Source organism: Onychostoma macrolepis, chromosome 23 (assembly GCF_012432095.1).
Source record: "Onychostoma macrolepis isolate SWU-2019 chromosome 23, ASM1243209v1, whole genome shotgun sequence".
Classification (NCBI taxonomy): domain Eukaryota; kingdom Metazoa; phylum Chordata; class Actinopteri; order Cypriniformes; family Cyprinidae; genus Onychostoma; species Onychostoma macrolepis.
In genome coordinates, this window is record NC_081177.1 from 27591644 (window position 1) to 27614282 (window position 22639).

Here is a 22639-nt window from a genome sequence, read left to right on the forward strand (position 1 = left end):
TGAGGGCTTGGCCTTTTTAATTGCGTTTCTCGCATTCTTGCGCGTTCTCTTCCCTCTGTCCGAGTTGATGGACTAAAGTGTTTGTCCCAGGATGCTCTTGTGGGTTTGTTTGTTTGTTTTGGACAGGCAGGTGGCAGTATGGGAGATCTCATTGAAGCAGTCGCTGTCTGAGCATCGTTCTTCGACATTTAACAACCTTTATTTTGTTTTAAAATAGCTACGACGTTATCAAGTGACCAGAGAGCAATATCACTCTCCTTGTTTTATGTTTTGCCATTCTGCACGGGTGGACTTTAATTCACAAACAGCTCAGGTGGGGTTTTCAGGCTACGGGAGCATCAGAAATGTTGTGTTTTATTTAGTTTACAGAACGTGGACCATCTCATTTCCGAACGTTTTATCCCTATAACACCATTTCTGTGATTTTTATCAATTACTGTTTCTCCACGTTAGCAATTGAGAAGTCTCAGATCAAAATAGGGAGGACATTTTATGTATGATTTAGTAGTGTGTTAACCGTGATGTCTGTTTAAAGAAAGCCAAAGGTAGACTGTGCAGGTGGTTTATACAAAAAATTGGGACCAAAATAAGTCTGTCTCAGTTTATTGGGTTGGTAGAACACCCCGAGCGTTGAATAATTCTGAAAATATTATGGATATTTGTTTTTTTCTTCTTCTGTGAACAGGAGTAAAGGCATTTTGGTCAGTCTTTCTTTATATGTATACCTTGTGCCAAGCTGTCATTTAGTTTTGTGTTATGCCGTAGTATTGCCCTAATACAGATTGTCATTGATTGATAAACAGGCTAAGACTGCTAAACCTCAGTATTTACAGTTGATGTACAGTAAAAACAAGGCCATATTTATTGTAGCGCTACGTTTCATGCAGTTCTCTTGTTTAGCCAGTAGAGGTTGAGATGTTACCGAACTGCACACATACACATGCCATCTAGTTCTGAGAATCATTTAGTGTCTTAACAGCCATATACAGAAGCCATTGTGATGCTGTTGCATTATTTTTCCATCACTGATGCTTTACCTGGCTCTCCGTTTGGCCATGGGGTCCAGGTGTGTTTTTATGGAGCAGGGTGACTATGGAGAACTTGTTTGCCTTTTTTCCCCTCTTTTTTTTGCCTTGTGGCTACTACGTTATGGCAGTATTGTCACAGTATTTATTTGGTTCTGTGCATGACAGCTCAGAGTCTGAAAGATGCTCCAGAATTTACTCCTCATTTTCCCCAGACTGGGCATATACAGGAATACTAACTAATTTGAAAATTGTAAACAAGGGGCATTTTAACATGGAGGGATGTGCAATTGAAGCAACCAGCTTGCGCCTTTGGATGCATGCATAAATTCTGTCATTCCTCTTTTTTTCTTTCTCCAGAATAATCTAGATCTATACTAGCAATCTAGAAATATTACAGAAAGACACAGGGACCATAATCACTTCCTGAGCTTTGAGAGGAAAAGACAAGGCCAAACTCCTTCAGAGGTTATTCGCTCAAGTTCCCTTACATTTATTCCTAATTAGCCAACATTCCCTCAATTTGTTTTCAGTGTTAATCCCTTTCCTTGTAGTTCAGTAGCCCTTCTCCAGTCTGTAAATTAGTTTCTGCTGTTTTCTTGCATCATCTTTCATGTGCCTTGGTGTATGTATACATATATACATCAACAAAAGATTCCCTGTTGGACATGTATGCCTTTTTCTATGCTTTCTTGCATCAGCGTTTTGTTACCAATGTTCTTATTTACGAACCAAGCCTTTTCTGTAATGTGCCTATGCTATATTGGAGGAAGTATACGTTTTAATTTTGCTTTTCATATGAAACATAATCAAGCCTGAGAATAAAGTACTTATTCAACAATGAAAAGGTGATGGTTTTTCTTTTCAATGACCATTTTTTAATTAAATTTATTCTGCAAATAATATTTGTAAAAATCATACAAGCCTAAGTGTTCACACTGGTGAATCTGTTTTGACACAAATAATCATGATTTTATGGGATTCTTTTACTTTCAAGGACATTTCAGAAAAGAAAAAGAAAAAAATTGTGCCGTGGTATTGATGCTCACCTACAGCATATAACTCAACCTCTCTGAGGTGCAATTGTCAGTCATATTTTAAGAAATACAAAAGGGCTCAATGAGAGCTGTGCAGTTTGCGCTTCGTACCACCTTAAATCCCCTAAAAATGGTAATTCCTCCCCAGAAGAAAAAGTTAGGAAATACACATCCAAGAAAAACTTCTCCATGGACTTCATCTTGGGTCTGTCACATCACAAAGACAAGGTCTGTTTTCCCCTCTATCCTATCCAAATAGAAAAAGCAGCTGGCTGGTGAAGGGGTGCATCCTGACCTTTGATAATCCACACCATGTCTTGAACAGTGGGACAGCTAGTAACTCTTGGAGAAAAAGGGAATATTCATTGGGGGAAGAGTTCTTTTTTGCAGAGATGTTATCCAGTGCTCCTGTTAAAGTATAATCTGTCATTTGTTTAAAAAAAGCCTTCAATTAAAGACCACGTGCTGTAATCCCATGGGCTGATATCGCTTCACATTCATTCATACATCCACTCTCCTCTTCAGTCAGACTCTGCGAAAACAAACACACAAGTATTAAACACAAAAACAACCTCATACTGGAAACAATCTAAGAGATAATCCCATCCTCAAATAAGCTAAAAAGTAAATGGCAGAAAATTAATCACCTTGTTTAGGATTTGTTGATATCTCAACTATTGACTTCGTGGTTTGATCCTTAGAGATTAGGCTGCTTCCTGACTGCTCCACCTTTACATCTTCATGGTCTGCATGCTGTGATGCTGGAGCAGCTTCAGTTGGGGTTGCAGATGATGATGATTCTTCAGTCATCACACCTCCTGGGCTCTCAGAGTTCCTTTCCTCCAATAAAAGTGGCGTCTTATTTGCAAACCACCGCCGGATTGATTCCTCACCTAACCCACTTGATTTGACAATCTCCTCCAACTTAGTCTCATCTAGTTTCCCATGTTTGTCTAGGTGCTCCTTTAGGACACCAATGCTATCTTTCTGGAAGTCTTCCTCGTCTACCATGGTTTGGTAGCTCTCAAGCCACTTGAGCTGACCATTCTTCAGGACATAGCGGCAATCTCCAAACCAACGTACCACCTCTGGTCGTGATAGGCCCGTTTTAGTTATTAGCTCATTGTACTGGGGACTACTGGGCCAGTGGGTGCGTGCAAAGACTTGCTTCAGCAGATGGAGCTGTTCGGGCGTCTTCTTACCTCGGTATGGGGAGGTCTGAGGAACAGTTGTCTGAGAGATAGATTGTGCCACCTTGGTAGCCTCATTCAATTGACTGCTCTCTGGTTCACCTTTTCCATTAGATTCAGTAACTTTCAGCATTTTGAGATTGATTTTGATAGGGTTAACTTTCGGCTCAGTACCGGTCTCATCCTTCTGTTTCTCATCTTTGTCGTCTTGTGTTTCCTTGCAGGAATCTTCAGCTTCATGGGTCTCCTCATTGCCGATTTCTTCCTTGTTTATTCCATGCTCCTCTGCTTCTCCCACCAGATCATCATCTTCCCTTTCTGCCCTCTCAGCTTCCTCTTTCTTCTTCTCTGCTGCTACCCTCCTCCGTCGCTCAGCAAACCAACCGTGGATCTCACGGCGAGTCATCTTTGTTTCTGCTCTTAACCGGTCAACTTCTTCACTAGATGGATCTGGGTCCTGTGCAAAGCTGGCCTCCAAAGCACGAACCTGGTGGGGGTCTCGCTCTTTGTACCGTATCGCCGTGAAATCTGGCGATGGGGGTCGTGGAGGACGCCGTGTTGGAGTTGGTGGGGATGATGTCTGTGAGGGGCTGAGAGGTGACTGCTGGGGAGTTTTGGGCCTCTCTGGGGGTGAACTGTTTTCGGACAGGTCCACAGCAACAAGAGTATCCAGTTGGGAAATGCTACCACTAGTAACAGTTTGACCTCCACCACTTGACCTTGAACCCTTCAGATTCCGGAAGTGGTAGCGGCGGTCGCTGAACCATTTCCGCACTTCGCGTACAGACAGACCAGTTAGGCTTATAAGTCGGTCTACTTCTTCTTGATTAGGAAACTGACTAACAAGGAAGCTCTCCTTTAAGGCTGCCAGCTGTTCCTGGGACTTTTTGGTTTTGTTAAAGTTTGGGTCCAGGAAGTTAGTGTTGGAGAATATACGAGAGTTCATAGAGATAGGAGAGTCTGATTTACTTGGTACGGCACTATCTGTTGTAGTCGTAGATGCCGAGGTCGTGGTTGGAGTGGTACTGGCAGTTGAAACAATGTTCTTGCTGTTAATGTTGCTTTTAGCCTCAAAATTGCCTTTACCCTCACTTTTCACAATCTTACTGTTGCTTTGAATGCAAGTGGCATTAGTACCCGGTGTATTGACCTTAACTTTACTGTTGCTATTTGACTTAGCAGAGCTGCTGCTACCAATACTTATTACACTAGCCTGGCTACATAAGCTGCTAGTACTACTAATACTGCTTGAACCACTGCTCGTACTCGCATTGCTGCTGCTGCTACTACTGCAATTTCCACTACTGCTGCTACCAACTGTGCCTAAAACCATGCTGATTCCTTTATCGGCTACCAGGGCTGCGGCAGGTCTGGCTTGCATCGTAGGCTTTGCAGCAGCCTGAGGTTTAGGTGTTACGGCTAATGCAACAGGGGCACTGCTGACCTGAATTCCATTAGCCATCATTGGCTGGGTGACAATCACCCCTCCTTGCCCAACAAGGCTACCTTGTAAGATATGAGGGATGCCGGTTGTGCCCAGAACTGTGATAGTTGGTTGAGTAGTGGTGTGGTGGGTCTGACGTTGCTGTTGGCCGTTTGAAGGTGCTGCCTGTATGATTGTATTGAACATTTTTCTGCGGGCATCTTCTATTTCTTCTGGAGACCAGCTGATTCCTTGTTTCAGCCTTTGTGCTGTGAACCAGATCTTGATCTGCTCCTCGGGATACTTGGTGACTACAGTAAGGTAGCAAAGCTCAGCCTTGGTTGGATAAGGGAACTTGCTAAAGGATGTCTTTAAGAAACTGCTATTGTCCATGGATGAGTTGTAAGTAGGAATGCTGCTCAGGGGGATCATTACTTTTGGAAGATTCTTAGTACTTGATGAGGATGCCGAAGAGGAGTGGGATGAGGAGACCGTGATTGGAGCAGATTGTTGATTGAGATTTCTGTTCTGCACAACAGATACGACTTGTGTAACAGCTGTCTTCAGCATCGGCAAAGCCCCTGAGCCATTAACAATCTGTATGGCCGATGGCAGGGCAACTTTGCTGGCTGCTCCATTGTGTACAATAGTGGGCACATGAGTGACTGTAACAGCAGGAGACTCACTTTTCTCCACTACTTTGGTAATAACGGGGGGAGGGTCATCGGTTGCAGGGTGGGAAACTACAATCCTTTTGGGTTCTGATTTACCCTTCAGCATTTTCATGATTGGTGTCTTGGTAATGGATATCTCAGATTCTTTAGAGCTAGTGCTTTCACAATGCTCCACGCAAAGACTCTGCTCTACTATCATTCTATTGTCCATCTTTTTGAGCTGAAGTGTGGTGTTTATTGTACTCGGATGGACACGGGCATTGTGCAGTGCCAAGCCCTCAAATTTTGCAGCACTTATACCGCAATCCACACAAAGAAAACAGGGGTCAATGCGGAAATCTGGGTGCCCACTGTAGACATGATCAAGGAAAAGATTTAGGTCCTGGGTCTCAAAGTTACATGGCCTACAAGTGTAAATGCCGTCATCTTTATGGGTATCACCTGCTTCTTGCCCAGAGGACTCATCCAAACTTTGACTGCTTTTTCCACTTGCTTCCTCTGTTACGGAAAAGCCAATGTCCTTGGTTGAAGGGGACAGTCTGTCCCGCTCAAAGTCATCCTGCAGATGCATGGCTTTTACAGGAATCATGCATGGAACGGTCGACTTCCTCTTGCTAGCCATATTTCTGTCTACTTAGTCTCCAGCGAGAGTCCTGATTAATTATGATGGTTATCCACTCTTATTGAACATCCACTGAGAACTTGTTGATGGACATTATCATCAGTTCATTTTAAGTATTTAATGTCCTTAAAGGTTTCAGGCATCAGAGCGTCTGTAAAGAAAAGAAAAACAACAGCTTTTAAGAACCACAGAACTCAAGCTCATTTTAGTTACTATACTAAAATAACAAAAAACTGCCTATTGATCTTCTATCTTTAAACGTCTTTTCCCTTACAGTACAAAAGAGAAGAGCTGCTTTTATGTCTGTCTCCGATGACTGAGCTACTTTTAAAGAAGCTTTTACAGCCTCTCGTTCTGTTTACGGAGTGCCCTCACACCCCATCCCCTCACAGAAAAAGTTTCACTTTTGTTGTTTAAGTGAATGACATACTATCAATCAAACCCAACTGATTTTTTCATACCACAAATGTGAGAAAACATACATTTCAATATGCACACATCCTAATGTTCAACAGTGTATTCACTAAACAACAACACAGGAAAAAGCACTGGAGTTCATTTCTGATTCAAATGGCTGTGACTGCCAAGGCCGACTAGAAATATAGGTCACTTTCAATTCACTAATCTTAGACTGCAGCAAGCAAACACACCCAGGAACAGTTACACAGAAACATACACAGTTTCTTAGCTGCAGGTTAACCCTCCAAATGATAGGGATTTGGGGCCACAAAAGGCAAAACAAATAACAAAGGACCACAACGATGACAACGAGAACATGTTTTCAATAAGAGAATACCGTATAACCAAGCTGAAAAGAGCGCAGTACAGCTTTCTCCAATTCTACCATGTCACAAAGGGACACAGGAAAGGTTTGGTTTGATAACATGGTCTAGTTAGCCCCTGCTGGTAGATGCTGTAATTACACCATCAGGATCCTAAAGTATTATTCTCCACTGATGGCCATTATATATTCAAAATTACAAAATTTCGCTGCACGCGCATTGTGGTTGCAGAAAAACACTGGTAACAAGTGGAGGGAGTCGCGTAAAATCCATGGAATAAGAGAAAATGTATCGTTGTGCCTTTGGATGTCAGAATCGGAATGCAAATAATTTTTATAGAATACTGTCATCAAACATGCTACATGAAACTAAACGCAAAAGAAAAAAAAAAACAGACTATGGATAAAACCTGCTATGATTAATCTACTTTTAAAGCATAATTTTGATTTAAACAATACATCTACATAAAATTCACATATGCAGTTCATAGGGGACATATTGTATAAGCCCTAAAGTTACAGCATGAAATACTATTTAAACCTATAACATTTTACATAACATTTACCTATTTTATCCACCCCCCCTCGCAAATACAAGTTTAAATCTCCTAGTTCGGACTTTATAACTCAATTTAACTCAACAATAGTGAGTTTGTCAATGCTGAGGAAAAAAGCCAGAAGAGTGGGATACAAACTCATGATTCTGATCCGAGGGGAAAAGAGAGAATGACGAGTTGATTTTTCTTATCAGAATTGTGGGATATAATTTCACACTTCTGAGAGATTCATTTGAAAAATATAATATATATATCCCACTTTATATTAGGTGGCCTTAACTACCATGTACCTACATTTAAATTAATCGTTTGGTACAATGCACTTATTGTGTACATACATGTTTTTACATTGTACTTATAATTTTAAAAATAACTATATGTAATTACATCTGTAATTACATTTATAATTACACTGTTGACCCATCCCTTACACCTTAACCCACCCTTAAACCTATCCAGACCACCAAACCTGTCCCTAACCTCACCTGTATCCCACCTCAATAGCTGCAAAAGTGTTTTGAATACAATATGAACACAATAAATACATTGTTCTTATTTTTTGATGTAAGTACATAGTAGTTAAGGCCACCTAATATAAAGTGTGACCAAACATTTTTATTCCATGGCTTCCATAGACTGCTACTTGAAAACTGTGATTTTCTACCACCAGATAGGCCCCGCCCACAAAAAACATCATCACTGTTTGCAAACACCGAATTGGTCTATATAAATCGCTATTACTTTATGGTTTAGAAGATGTTTTTCCAGCGCCCAACTTTTGGAGGGCTTTTAAAGACGTGAAATAGACTTTTTGCTGTCTGCTGCTGTTGATATCACAAGCTGTACATATTCTTCCGGTGGCATCATCATATGATTTTCCTGCAGCTTCAGAGTGATTGGTCACATTGCATTCATGTCTCAGATTAGGGTTGTGCTGATAGACGATTGTATCGTGTATCGACGATAGTCACGATTACGTTGAATTTATGAACGCAATGGCCAATCAGAGGCGTGCAAATGAGTCATCACTGAAACACCGGAGTTTTGTTGTTCGTTGCGCAAGTGCACTGACTGACTTCAGCTCTCCCGTGAATTCTCTCATCATAAACAAAGTGCAGATGTATGTGCGATGTAAGTATAAGAGATAGCTTCACTGATTATAACGGGAGTGTTTTTTAAAGTGCATAAACTCGCGCTAGACTGAAGTCAGTGATGACGCAGCAGCTAGAGTTCTTACTAGAACCAGGAAGTATGACCACATTAGCCTGGTTCTGTCAACACTGCACTGGCTCCCTATTAAACATCGTATAGATTTTAAAATCTTGCTAATTACTTATAAAGCCGTGAATTGTTTAGCAGCTCAATACTTGAGCGAGCTCTTATCTTGTTCTCAAAACTCTGGCAATTTGATAATATCTAGAATATCAAAATCAACTGCAGGCGGCAGATCCTTTTCCTATTTAGCACCCAAACTCTGGAGCAATCTACCTAACACTGTTCGGGAGGCAAACACACTCTGTCAGTTTAAATCTAGATTAAAGACACATCTCTAACCTGGCTTACACATAACACATTAATAGGCTTCTATTATTCAAATCCGTTAAAGGATTGTTAGGTTGCATTAATTAGATCAACCGGAACCGGGAACACTCCCCATAACACACGATGTACTCGTTACATCGTACGAAGAATGGCATCTACGCTAATATTAGTCTGTTTCTTTCTTATTCCGAGATCACCGTAGCCACCCAGAATCCAGTCTGTATCCAAATCAGATGGTGGATCAGCACCTAGAGACGACCTCTACAGCACTGAACGTCAGCGGAGATCAGGACACCTAGATGAGCCCCAGAGACAGATCCCCAGTGAGGACCTCGTCATCTAGACAGCCATCGGGACAAGACCTCAGGAACCAGATGAGTCCTTTACACAATCTGACTTTGCTGCGGTTGGAATTGAACTGCTGGTTCGTCTGGTCAGAGGAGAACTGGCCCCCTGACTGAGCCTTTCCTATTTGATACTGTAAAGCTGCTTTGACATAATCTGTATTGTTAAAAGCGCTATACAAATAAAGGTGACATGATGTTCTTTGGTAATGTAAATGTTCTTTGCTCGTTTTCTGTAGCTGCTGTTTGAATAACTAAGGAAATGTAAGCATTATAATTAGTAACGAGTTAAATACAAATTCAGTCATATTAAAATAAATAATAAACATCCATATGCTACTTCACTAAAAATATATAATATATAATGTGCAGTTAATAGATTACACTAACATTAGGCTACTTTTAGCCGTACCCTGTCCTGGAGTTGGTTCACTCTACAGCTATGAAAAGTTAATAATTAAATAAATTAGCATGATAATATTGTGTATCGGCGATCTCATAGGCTGACGAGAGACGATATGGCTATGGAGCATATCGCCCAACACTAGCTCAGATGATTGCCTCAAAATGTTCTGTGAGCCCAGAAGCAAAGATGGCATATTTTAAAGTGCCCCTATTATGGATTTCTGAAAATAAGCTTTCATGCAGTGTAACACCGCTCCAAGTGAATGAAAACATCCTGCAAAGGTTTAAATCTGAAAGTGCACCGTGTATAAAGTTATTGTCTCTCAAAATAGTCAACTGTGAATCACTGAAACGAGTCGTTTTTAAAACGAATACCAAGCCGTTGACGTCAACCCAAAACATTAGCATACTGCTCCCCCACTTGTTGCGCGCCGACCTGAGAAAACTTGATTTTCGCGTTGGTCTGAATGAACCAATCAGACCAATCAAAGCAGATTAGCATCACACAAAGGAGGGGTTTGGAAAAATGAATGGTTGAGTGAATCGTTTGGGAGTCGTTGAGTGAATCGTTTGGGAGTCGTTGAGCAAATAAGGTAAAAATAAATGCATATTATAAGAAAATGAAAGTGTTTTTTGACCTTGCATGCATGCCAACCTGTTGCTGGGGACTCCCAAAATGAAAATATTAACCTATCATAACCCATAATAGGGGCACTTTAAATGATGTGCTTGTCATTACCTTGCAAATAGCACCCTTACACTGCCACAATATCCTCTTTTTCCCAGAAAATGGAAATGGCCTTCATTGCAGCGTTGCTGTTTGGCTCAGCAAAAGGGGGCATGGCCCTGCCAGCGCTGCTGGGTCACATAACCAACACAAAAGGGTTGCGTGGTAGGCGGGCTTGACATCCATCACACTGGTCAGACCCTGAGGACGAGAAGACGAGTGGGGGTTGGGCCTGTAAGTTTGGGCCGAGGTGCGAGCGTGTGCGCATGTGTTGGGGGCCATTAACTGTCACAGGAAGCAGTGAGGTGTTTCAGCAAGGAATTTTTTGCCTTGATACCAATTCCCCATCCCTACCCCCCTCACACACACCCTTTTCCACCCTCATCCAACAATCACAGAGCCATTACCCCCCACATCTCCTCCTCCTCTCTGGCTCACTCCAAAGGCTCTGGAATGTTCCACCATGAGCTGTTTAGCGAGCGATCAACCTGGGAGCCAAGCTGCCGTTTGCATCGAGCGTTAAGCTGTGAACAAACCTATGGACTGTCTGCCCATTTGTTTGCTTAACAATTAGCAAACGCTTTAAATCTACAATGTTAGAAAATGTTCAAGATTGGGTGGACCATATGTAAAAGTTAAGAATTCGTCATTTAAAAACATGCATTGATGAACCATTATATTGACAAGCCAAAAAATCCTGCAGGATTAGTCCTGGATCACTTGTTTGGCAATACTTAAGTGCAATGTTCACACTAAAAGGTACAAATAAATGAGTGTACACCATATCAAAAGTTTGAGGCCTGTATAGACAGACACACTTCAAAAAATGATTTTCTTAGTATTTTTGTATAAATAATATCTAAACATTCTTGAATCAAGATGCATTTGCTTATTTTAAGTCTTGCTTTCTAAAAACAAAAACATTGTATAGTTTTTGCTTAAAACAAGCAAAAATATCTGCCAATGGGATAAGAAAAATAATCTTTATTCTAAGACCGAACAAGATTATTTTTCTTACACCACTGGCAGATTTTTTTGCTTGTTTTAAGCAAAAATTTAATTGAGATTTTTTTTTTTTAGAAAACAAGACAAATAAATGCATCCTGATTGAATCATTTTTAGATATTAATACTAGAAAACAAGACAAAGATACTAAGTAAGGAAATCATTTTTTGCAGTGTAACCATCGTCCTCACTTTGCACTAACAGAATATCTTTGTCTCTCTGGAGAACATGTAAATAAACAATGACACAATAGTGCCTAAACTGATCAATTCTGAACCACGTGGGTGTTTTATAAGAACGCGACCGGTAAACATGATAAACATGGCTAATGTGTAGTTGGGGTTAAAACCTATTCTCTATCCGTTACGTTTGCTTTGGCGAAAACACATGTATCCTTACCCTCCCCCATTCCCTCGCTCTCCCTCAACAAGTTCAGCCCAGTCCGCAGAGAGACGGGTCGTCAGCGCCACTGGTGTGTTACTATCCCCATGGCAACAACCCCCCCCCCGCCATCTACACACTACTGTTTCACGTACACACACCGAATTAACGCACTGACGCACTCATTCGCTCAGTGGTCAACCGGGTTCCTGGCCCTGGCTTGTTTTTTCCGGACGCTGCGAGTGGCAAGAGCAGCCCCCGATCCTGTTTCACTGTGTATGATAGGTGCGGTTGTTCTCACTCGTTGTCAATAGCATGGCGTCCCCTCGTTCCCTTGTCAAAGCCACCAATGCATTTTGGTGTGAAAACGTGTTTCTTAGTCGCAACTCAACAAACGTTAGCATGCATTTAGGGCTGGGACGATTTTTCCAGTTTTATCGATTAATTCGAATTTAACGTTGTGCCATGATTTTATTTTTTATAAATCAAGGAATCACGATTTTGAATGGGAATATTACCAAACATTATAATCAGACACAATATGCCAAAGATAGCAGTAAAGAGAAATGAATAATGATCTGTGATGAACCGCTCACGTGTGATGCACTCTGTGAAGGACCATAAGTAGAATATATCGCAAGTGCCATTCACACAGAACACGCTTTTGTTTTGACAAAGATGCGACGCGGCAGTAGAATAGAAAACAATGCAAGAATATGGCAGTTTAACTTTTTTTTAACTTGAGCGCTGCGTTTTTAGACTGCCATTTCATGCAAGAGACGCAAGCTCAGCGCATCCATGTTTACATAGAAGAAACAAAGGAAATGCAGTGCTATCAAATAAAAAAAAAACCTGTAAAGAACTACTAATGTATGTCTGATATTTCATGTTTGCATCATGGCTGAAAGCTGCTGCTGTTTTTACACAACATTTATAGTTAATGATAGTCTGGTGTTATACCTTCAGTCATTTTGAGCTTATATTACCTTGACTTTTGAGAATTTTTTTAAAAGCACAGTATTTTTCTGAACATATAATATGTATAAGACCAGTTTGTTCAAGATGTAGTTGTAGTTCAAGCATCTTTTCTGCAAATATATTTAACAAATGATGTGTTTAATAACACTTGGAATAAAATTTCCAGTCACACTTTATTTTAAAATCCAACTCTCGCTATTAACAAAACCATTAGCTATGACTTTTGCCTCAATAAACTCCTAATGTGCTGCTTATTAATAGTTAGTAAGGTAGTTGTTAAGTTTAGGTGTTGTTTAGAGTTAGGGATGTAGAATATGTGCTTTATAAGCACTAATTAACAGCTAATATGTTAATAATAGGCATGCTAACTTGTTAATAGTGAGAATTGGTCCCTATACTGAAGTGTTACCAAATTTTCTTTAACTAGAGGGTTAATAAAGAAAAAAGTTACTCGTGTTGTAGGCACATTTTCAAGTTGACTAGTGATTTAATTTTTTTGGCATATCGCCCAGCCCTACATGCATTATTTTAAATTGCTAAGAAAAGTCAAATCTAAAGGTAAAGAGTAAAGTTTTCACAAAAGTTTATCCAAACTAGTTTTTTATATATATATATATATGACAATATGCTTTAAAAATAAGACCCCTTCATCAAATAGACCAATGGCGTAGGTTGTTTTATGCATTGCTTTTTGATATGTATTGCTCGGTTATTATTATTGAAAATGCAACTTCGACTGTGCAAAATACAGCTTAAGTTCAAAAGCACCAAAGAGCATTTGGCTTTCTCAGCACACAGTGGCACAGACTCAATGTCACCAGCACCTAAGGTGTTAAGGCCCAGTTAAAAATGGAAGAGTGAGGGGGGGGGAAAAATGGCGGCACACCACACGCTCTGCTGTCCAACCTAAAATGGCTGACATCACAGTCTCCTAAGCAGTGAGGCAGTGCCAGCTCCTGCTGACCAGAGCCGCTACAACGCACAGCCCTTGTCCTGATTTCAGACGCCTTCGCGCTCAGGGCCGAGCCAAGGGAGCGTTTCCAGGTTTTGTTAGGGGATAGATTTGAAATAATCCCACCTGGAAGAGGGAGAGGAAAGTAAAACCAGGAAGACACACTAACAGAGTATAAAATCCCTGATTTATGGGTTTGTTTCCATCCCGATTTAGTGTTCGCTGATGATCTAGGGCTTTATTTCTTTCTACTGTCGTAAAAACATATAATAGCGTTAAAACAAATCACCAAGAGAGTTTAAACACAATCAAATATTTTCAAGGTAACAGCTCTGATCGTCATTTTGAGATGTAAAAGAGCATCGTTACATCGACCGTGACCTTTTGCCGAGGAGGTAAAGATGGTAAATCTGTTAAATCTACTGTTTCCTGAGGCAAACACCACGGCCTGCATGTTCACCTCAGACGGCCTTGAGCTTCAGTGTTGATGGAACAAGACTTTATTCAGGGTTTTCACTCTTTACTACTAAACTTTAATGACTAAAAAAAAAACTATCTACCACCTATAAGTGTGGATGATCGTGTGGATAAATTTTACACTACAAGTTGAATGTTTTTGTTTTTTTCTCCAAATGGCAGATACTGATAGTTGATGCTATAGTGCAGGGCAGCCAATGGGGAAATAATTAGGTATAATACAGTTTAACAATAGCAAAAAAGATCCATTAAAAGTGGAATATGTAAATAAACACTGGTTAAATATTAAATACAAAATGCATTACACGAAAAAACAAAACAACAGATTTGACTACATATGGGGAAACTAAAAAGTTTGGTTATTGGTCAATCTGTGGTCAGTTTGAGATTATAGCATCGGTCAGGGTTGCGTTTCCCAAAAGCATCGTAAGCTTAAATTGATCGTAGCCCCATTGGAATAATAAAGCTTACCATGCTTTTGGGAAACGCAACCCTGGCCGATGCTATAATCTCAAACTGACCACAGATTCGCCAATGGGAGGGAAAAATATGTATAATACAGTTGAATAATGGCAAATTTAAATAAACACTGGTTAAAATGTTAAATAAACATTGCATTGCATGAAAAGATCCAAACAGATTTATGATTAACAACACAACTGGTAGGTTTTCAAGATCTGACACATGGGGAAACTAAAAAGTTTCACTTATAATCTCAAACTGACCACATATCGCCCCTTGCTGATATAAGGGTCAATCACTAAAAAAAGCACTAAATGCATCCACTGCCAGCAACAGATTATGAGTTGTGATGAGTGATCCCTGACTGGATGGACAGTCTGGAAATATGCATAAATAATCAAACCACTGATCAACAATATAAATGAACTTCAAGAGAGCAGATTATTTGAAGGTGTCAGGGATCTCTTCACTAGTAATTCACATACACGTTGCGCACGTGCATTCTTCTAAACAAACTTCAATTTCTATGAATACTAATATTATGAAATATGACCAGATATTAAAAACCACAAACTACATCTCCACCCCAGCTTCCTGTCGCCATTACACACACACTGCTTCACTCAGAGAGCAGCAGTCCCTCACTTTTAATGTAAGAGTGCAGTATATCTGCAGTAATGATGGATCGTGACGTCGATGAGTAACAATAAAAGTCAAACACAAACAAACACAAACTCAAACTCACCCGCTCGATCCCGCGCGGACACACACTCAATAAACACGACTGGACTCAGCTATCGCTGGAGGATACAGTCAGGGATGAGTGCAGCACAAAGGCCCTTCGCTCTTGTTTATGTCCAGTGGAGTGTGTGAGTGTGTGTTAAACACAGACTGCGAGAGAAACTCACGCTGCACGTAACCAGCGGCAGCGTCACGTGACCGCTTGCGTCAGCGGCGTGGTGGTGAATACAGTACTGATAGTATTAGCGAGTAATTCATTAATAGTCAGATACGAGTTTGAAAAAGTTTCGGAGAAGTTCATCACAGTGACTAGAGCTATGAAGCTGGTGTAGTTTGTGTAACCGCAATGTTTCTGTGGTTATTTGCTGCGAGGTCAAGAGGAAGTGTGCAATAATAAGAGGCTCTCTTAAATATGAAGGGGATGTATATTGAGTAGCCTGTGATGTATATCATGTACTGTGCATGGACAAAACAGCTTTTTGTCTATATTATTGGATTTTATATTTTCACTGTAATAAAGCAAATTATTTAAAACGTGAAAATACTCAAGTTTAGGTTTATCCATTCAGCATTTTTTTTTATAAAAATATTTGCTTTGTGTTAAGTTGACATCGTTTTTCCAACCCAGTGAAGTACTGGTACATAACCTGAGGTAAAACGGTGTTAATTTAATTCAGATGTGTTTGTTTAGTGCATTTCACTGTAGATATATATAGCTGTCAAACATTCAAATAACGGTTCGATTTAATAACAATTGTTAATATAGTAAGTGGTTTCCACTTAAGCAGAATGACAAATGTGTTTTGAATTTATTTTGTTTAGTTTGCCTAAAAACCTAATTGAATTATCCCAAGTCAACCGCCCATCTTTGACAGCAAAATAAAGGCAGTCAAAATAAAATGCATTTTTCTAAAATTCTGTCAAACTCATACTCAGAACCAAATATTTTACATTTCCTTTATCTCCCAAAATTAAAGAAATGCATTTTAAAATTTTAAGTGGGATATATCCATCCAGTGAATATTTACGGCTAAGGTTTGGATTTGACTCTGATAAATGTATATTTTGTGATGATATTGAAAGCACGGGACATCTGTTTTTTCACTGATATTCATGACTGGCTTTACCCAAAGGTACCTCACCTTAGAAATTTCACTGGGAAGGACATTATCTTGTAATGAACAATAACAAAGATGACTTCCTTCTTAATAACATACTTCTGCTGTGAAAATGTTATATATACAAATCTAAGTACTTGAAAGTGAAACCAACGTTTTGTGCATTTTATGCATTTATTTCTTATACAAAAGCCCTCAAATTCACGAAAAAGAAAAATGCAATGCATCTTTTGTCCTTTTATAGAAGAATATGATTTACAGGAAAAACCCTAGCCCCCTTTTATGTTTATGGTAACACTTTAGAATAGGGAACACTTATTCACTATTAACTACCACTTTTCCCTCAATAAATTATTAGTTTGCTGCTTATTAATAGTTAGTAAGGTAGTTGTTAAGTTCAGGTATTGGGTAGGATTAGGGATGTAGAATAAGGTCATGTAGAATAAGGCATTAATATGTGCTTAATTACTACTAATAAATGGCTAATATTCTAGTAATATGCATGCTCATAAGCAACTAATTAAGAGACCCTAAAATAAAGTGTTACCATGTTTATTTTTACACACACACACACACACACATGTCTGGTTTGCTATCCTTGTGGGGACTCTCCAAAGGCGTAATGCTTTTTCTACTGTACAGACCGTATATTCTATCACCCTACACCTAAACCTTACAGGAAACTACAGGCATTTTTACTTTCTCAAAAAAGCCTTTTGAAATATGGGGACATGGGTAATGTCCTCACAAGTCACCTTCTCCTTGTCATACCCATGTCATTATACAAATTTGTGTCCTCATATGTCACAAACACACACACACACACACACACATATATATATATATATATATGTGTGTGTGTGTGTGTGTATTTCTTCATTCACCTGTTCTGTAAATTCTAATGTAAAAATGTACTGATATTGCCAAGTTGTTTGTACATGGCTAATTGCTCAATACAAAAAATAAATAAATAAATAAATAAATTCTCTCTCTCTCTCTCTCTCTCCCCCTCTCTCTCTCTCTCTAGCGCCTCCTTGCGGCCCCGGTTTACAGCTGCAATAAGGGTTAGATATCGAGAGGCCGAGGCTTGAACAAGACCGAGTTGATCATTTATATATATATATAATATTCTCTATTATACATCAGAGGTTGTTACGCATAATATTTCGAATATTCACAATATAGCACTGCCTCGAGAATCCACTGGTTTATTTTATAGCATTCTCTACATAATGAAAATATTAATGACACAATTTTCAACAGGACAGAGCCTTAAGTTTTGCCTCTTTACAATAATATATATTTCTAATAAATAAAGATACCATATGCACATAATACACACAACGTGTAACACTGTAAAATATGCACGTGTGTTTTGTGACTCACAAAACCTGTCACATAAGCTGCCTTTATCTCCACTATTAAGCCCAACGCTGGAAAAAAATTAAAATAATTAAGCATATAAATAAATAAAATCTCAAACTGGGGAAAACTATAGCTTATTTATTGATTGAATGATTAATTAATTCTCGTCACAATTCCCAATACAGTTTTTTTTTTTTGCCTTCAGTTCTTGTAAATGCAGTGATTTATTATACACATTTTACATTGTATTGAAAGAAACAAAACATGCAACAAAAAAAAGCTTTCTCTGAACTCATTCATTTAATTCTTTTACTATCGCTCTCTGATATTGCAGTAATTATCGCTTACCTGTGGAGGGCGCGTGCGTCAGAGAAGCGTTCTGCGCTCTCATTGGCTGACCGTGTAGACGTAGCATTTGCTCATTGGACGGAATGGCAAGGTCATGACTTCGCTGCGCATGCGCAGAGCCGGTTCCCTGAGCTGTGTCAATGTGGGGCGAGAAGCAGCAGATCTGAGCGCTTTGCAGAAGATTTTATTATCCGGATCAAGTGTTCAGTCATCGGATCGTGTGTTTTCTCGGATCGGAGCATCATGACCAGCAGCTCGAAGCGAAAAGAGGAGGTTCATGCGGTGAACGGCGGAGTAAAGCAGTCCACATGGAGCAAAGCCATCAGCTGCAAAGCAGTGTGGGACGAGAAGGTCTGCTTCACGCTCATATCTCATACTCTAGTCATGCTATGTGTGTGTGTATCTGTTATAATATGTCTTAGCAGATGTGTGAGTGTTGAGCTGTAATGTGTGCTGTATAGGGATTGAGCTCTTTTACGGATTAACGCCGGCACGAGCTGCTCCCCGTTTATGATCATATATAACTTACGTTCAAAAGTTTGGGATCAGTAAGATTTGTAATATTTATTTATTTACTTTTTATAAAGAAGTCTCATCTGCTCATCAAGGCTGCATTTAATTTAATCAAAAATACAGAAAATAAACAGTAATATTCTGAAATGTTATTTGAATATAAAATAATGGTTTTCTATTTTAATATACGTATTTCTGTGTTGTAAAACTGAATTTTCAGCATCATTACTCCAGTCTTCAGTGTCCTGATTTATTATCAATATTGGAAACAGTTGTGCTTTTTTTTTTTTTTGGAAATTGTGATACTTTTTTTTTCTGGATTCCTTGATTTAATAAAAAGTTAAAAATCTTGTATACACTACCATTCAAAAACTTTTTATTTTAAAGAAATGTTTACTTTTATTCAGCAAGGATGCGTTAAATTGATACAAAGTGATAGTAAATACTTCTATTTTTAGATAAGTTTAGAAAATTCCTATTTTATATAAATACATTTTTATATAAAAAGTTTCCAAAAAAGTAAATTAATAAAAATGAAGCAGCACAACTGTTTCCAGCACTGATAATAAATCATAATTTTAGAATGATTTCTGAAGCATCATGTGGATCTAGCATATATATATATATATGCTTGCTTGTTATGCTCTCTTATTAATGATGCATTTCTTAACATATTGTTCTTTTTTTTTTTTTTTGATTGCAGGATGAGTTTTTAGACGTTGTTTACTGGTTCCGGCAAATCATCGCTGTCATATTGGGTGTAATATGGGGTGTTGCACCTCTGAAAGGGTTTCTGGGAATAGCCATGTGAGTATAGTATAGTACAGTCCTCGAGCTGATCCTCATGAAAGTCATCACCCATGATTTGTGATTGTTTGTTTCCTGCAGATTCTGTATCATCAACGCAGGCGTCCTGTACGTGTACTTCAGTAGTTTCCAGCAGGTGGACGAGGAGGAGTACGGAGGAACATGGGAGCTCACCAAAGAAGGCTTCATGACTTCATTTGCTTTGTTTCTGGTAGATACATTTTGGCCTTTTCCTGTTAAACCTGTTCTGTTGTGTTTGAACTGATGCTTCATAGAGTCACCCAAAATAACAGAATTCTTGTTTTAAATGTGACGGCTGCAGAGCATAAACTCTAGAATGAAAACTGTAGAGCGAGTACATTTGGAAACATGCGTTGAGTGCAAACTACACTTAGAACTAAACTATAAGCATCAAAATGAACATTTGTTTTCATTATGTGCAAAAGTTTGGAGTTGGTTGCATTCATTTGATCGATAATACAGTAAAAACAGTAATGTTGTGAAAAATTATTACAATTTAAAATTGCTGCTTTCTACGTAAATATATATATATATATATATATATGTTAAACTGTAGTTTATTGCTGTGATGCAAAGCTGATCACGTGATCCTTCAGAAATCAGTGTAATATGCTGAATTACTGCTCAAGAAACACGTGTTGAAAACAGCTTAATATTTGTAGCAATAGCCAACAATACCACTGTATGGGTCAAAATTATCGATTTTTCTTTTATGCCAAAAATCATTAGGATATTAAGTAAAGATCAAGTTCCATGAAGATATTTTATAAATTTCCTTCCGTAAATACATCAAAACTTAATTTTTGATTAGTAATATGCATTGCTAAGAACTTTATTTGGACAACTTTAAAGGCGATTTTCTCAATATTTTGCACCCTCAGATTCCAGATTTTCAAATAGTTGTATCTCAGACAAATATTGTCCGATATCATCAGTGGAAAGCTTATTTATTCAAATCTTAATTTAAAAAAATGGACCCTTATGACTGGTTTTGTGCTCCAGGGTCACACATTAATTAATACAGTTATTTTTCCTTGTGGACTTAATGAAAGAAAATGAATAAAGAATTTAAGCAAATTGAGTATTTTACTTTCTCTTGTCTAAAGCAGTTTAGGTTAAAAAGAGACACAGCTTGCTGTTGTATGAAAAAAAAAATCACGATTTATCCCTAAAGGTAAATTTATTTAAATTTTTTTTGTTGCCCACTTTTGTTTTCAATTTTTTAACATATTCATGGCACATGTCCTGCAAATTGTTATTCTGTGAACAGTAACAGAGTATGGAAGTGACCCTGTCTCGACACAACATTGTTTTTGTTATAATAAACGTACGTTAAATTGATTATAACAAATGCAAGCGTGTATTTTTAAAAGGCTTATTGTTTGTGTGCAGGTGGTTTGGATCATCTTCTTCACGGCGCTACATTACGACTGAGGACTGCAGGACAGACAGAGACGGACATTTATTTAATGTGATCTGCATGGAGCTACTTTTCCGAGGCGTCTGCATATGTTACCTTCAGCATGTGTGCGCCGGAGGAAGAGGTGCATCATGGGTACAAGACATGTTAATAACCTTCTGGAACCCAGGGCTCATTGAAATATGAAGCTGATGTTGTCCAGTGCACTGCCATGGCTATTGGGTTAATAACTGTTATTTCTGTTTGTCCTCTCTGCTTTTTCTTGTTTGATCGCCGCCGTATCAAGCAGGATTTAACTTAATTTGACGTTTTTCTTAGTTTCTTTCACGATTAGCATCCAACACAGATTGTCTTACTCTGTTATGACCAGTAAAATCAGATAGGAGTGTGTAAATTCTGTACAATTCATTTTATCGAATCCATAATGTATTAAAGTATTTCTTATGTCTTGTTGATGTAACAAACTGCTCAGTATTTTATAGTGTATTGATGGAAATGCGAATGGTCTGTATGCTTGTCAGTAAGGAGGTGTACCTGAGGCCGTAGAGAGACTGTTTTCTGGATGAAATGTTTTGGAGAATCAAATAATAAAGCTGGGCTTTGTCTGCCCTACACTTTTCAACAGACGCTCCGCTGGACTCGTCCTTTTATCCACTGTGTCTGTTGCAAATCTGGTAAAGTTGTTTGCTTCATGACTGTATTGAGAAGTGCTGGATATGGGTGGATTATGAAAATTAGTTCATAAAAACAGCTGAATTTATTTTAGGATAATGTATTTGTCTCTTTGTTTTAGGTTAATTATTATCTATGACCTATTGTCTTATTGAAATGCTGTTTAATTAGATATCTTAGTGTAGCTGTAGTATTAAACGTTTATTACATTGGATTGATTACCCAGTTGTGAGTATGTGAGGTTTTTAATCGTGGCTTGTCTAGCTATCCTCCGGGTTCACAGATGAGGTTTAAGTCTAGTCCTGGACTAAAATGTAAATCTGAGCTGTTTCAGCTGAAAGAAACTTGCACTGACTGATCTTAAAACGTATCAGTGCCTTGTTTTGTTTCTAGTAATGTTTTTTTTTTTCTAAGCATGTTTATAAAAATGACTTAAATGTCCTAATTGAACTATGGCCTAATCCTGGTTTAGTCTAAACCCTGTCTGTGAAACCGGGCCTTAATGTGTAAAAGTTTTAAGAGTAGACTTAAAAATAGATAAAGTTATGAACTGGGAGACTATTCCACAACAGAAAAAGCCCTGAGGACTTGCAGTAACCAGATTCAGCAGATCTGAGTGTGTCAGACCAGGTCAGGTACTGGGTTATAATCTAGTTCAAAGCACGTCTGAAGCACAGATATAACCTACTCGATATTTGTGTTAATTTTTTTCATAGGATTTTAAAACATTTGAACAATTGTCAAGATCAGTTAAACAGTTAGTATACTATGGAAGCCCGTTTCCGCCACTGGATTAAAAAAAATAACCTTAAATAGCAATAACCTTTTTTATTGTTTATTTATTTATTCAGTGGCGGAAACGGGCTTCTGTAATATACAAAGCGTATAATAATAATAATAATAAAAACTTTTAACAATTCCAAGTATTTTACAAACATAACGAATTAGTTATTATCGTTGCATTTAATATTTAAATTTTTTTCAAAATTTTTCCAGCTATACAGTAAAATATTGTAACGTTCGTATGTTTAAATGCGTTTGTTTTATATTAC

At 38.5% G+C, this 22639-nt stretch overlaps 3 protein-coding genes across 3 annotated transcripts in view; 2 read left to right on the forward strand and 1 right to left on the reverse strand.

The window, feature by feature from the left end:
* Window positions 1-116: 116 nt before the first annotated feature.
* On the reverse strand, window positions 117-15631 carry zhx3b (zinc fingers and homeoboxes 3b). The gene is made up of 3 exons (XM_058762467.1): window positions 15328-15631; window positions 2710-6122; window positions 117-2594 (listed from the first exon to the last, which is right to left on the reverse strand). The coding sequence occupies exons 2-3, from the start codon at window positions 5969-5971 to the stop codon at window positions 2584-2586; spliced, it is 3273 nt and encodes a 1090-aa protein (XP_058618450.1). The 5' UTR covers window positions 5972-6122; window positions 15328-15631; the 3' UTR covers window positions 117-2583.
* A 2609-nt stretch (window positions 15632-18240) lies between these two features.
* On the forward strand, window positions 18241-21546 carry rab5if (RAB5 interacting factor). Its single transcript, XM_058763756.1, has 4 exons — window positions 18241-18505; window positions 19371-19474; window positions 19556-19685; window positions 20888-21546. The coding sequence occupies exons 1-4, from the start codon at window positions 18398-18400 to the stop codon at window positions 20927-20929; spliced, it is 384 nt and encodes a 127-aa protein (XP_058619739.1). The 5' UTR covers window positions 18241-18397; the 3' UTR covers window positions 20930-21546.
* A 1077-nt stretch (window positions 21547-22623) lies between these two features.
* Window positions 22624-22639, forward strand: part of dhx35 (DEAH-box helicase 35) — a 23690-nt gene continuing 23674 nt past the window's right edge. The window contains exon 1 of the mRNA XM_058763736.1: window positions 22624-22639. This exon is cut by the window's right edge and continues 94 nt beyond it. The gene's annotated coding sequence lies outside the window, so the exon portion shown is untranslated.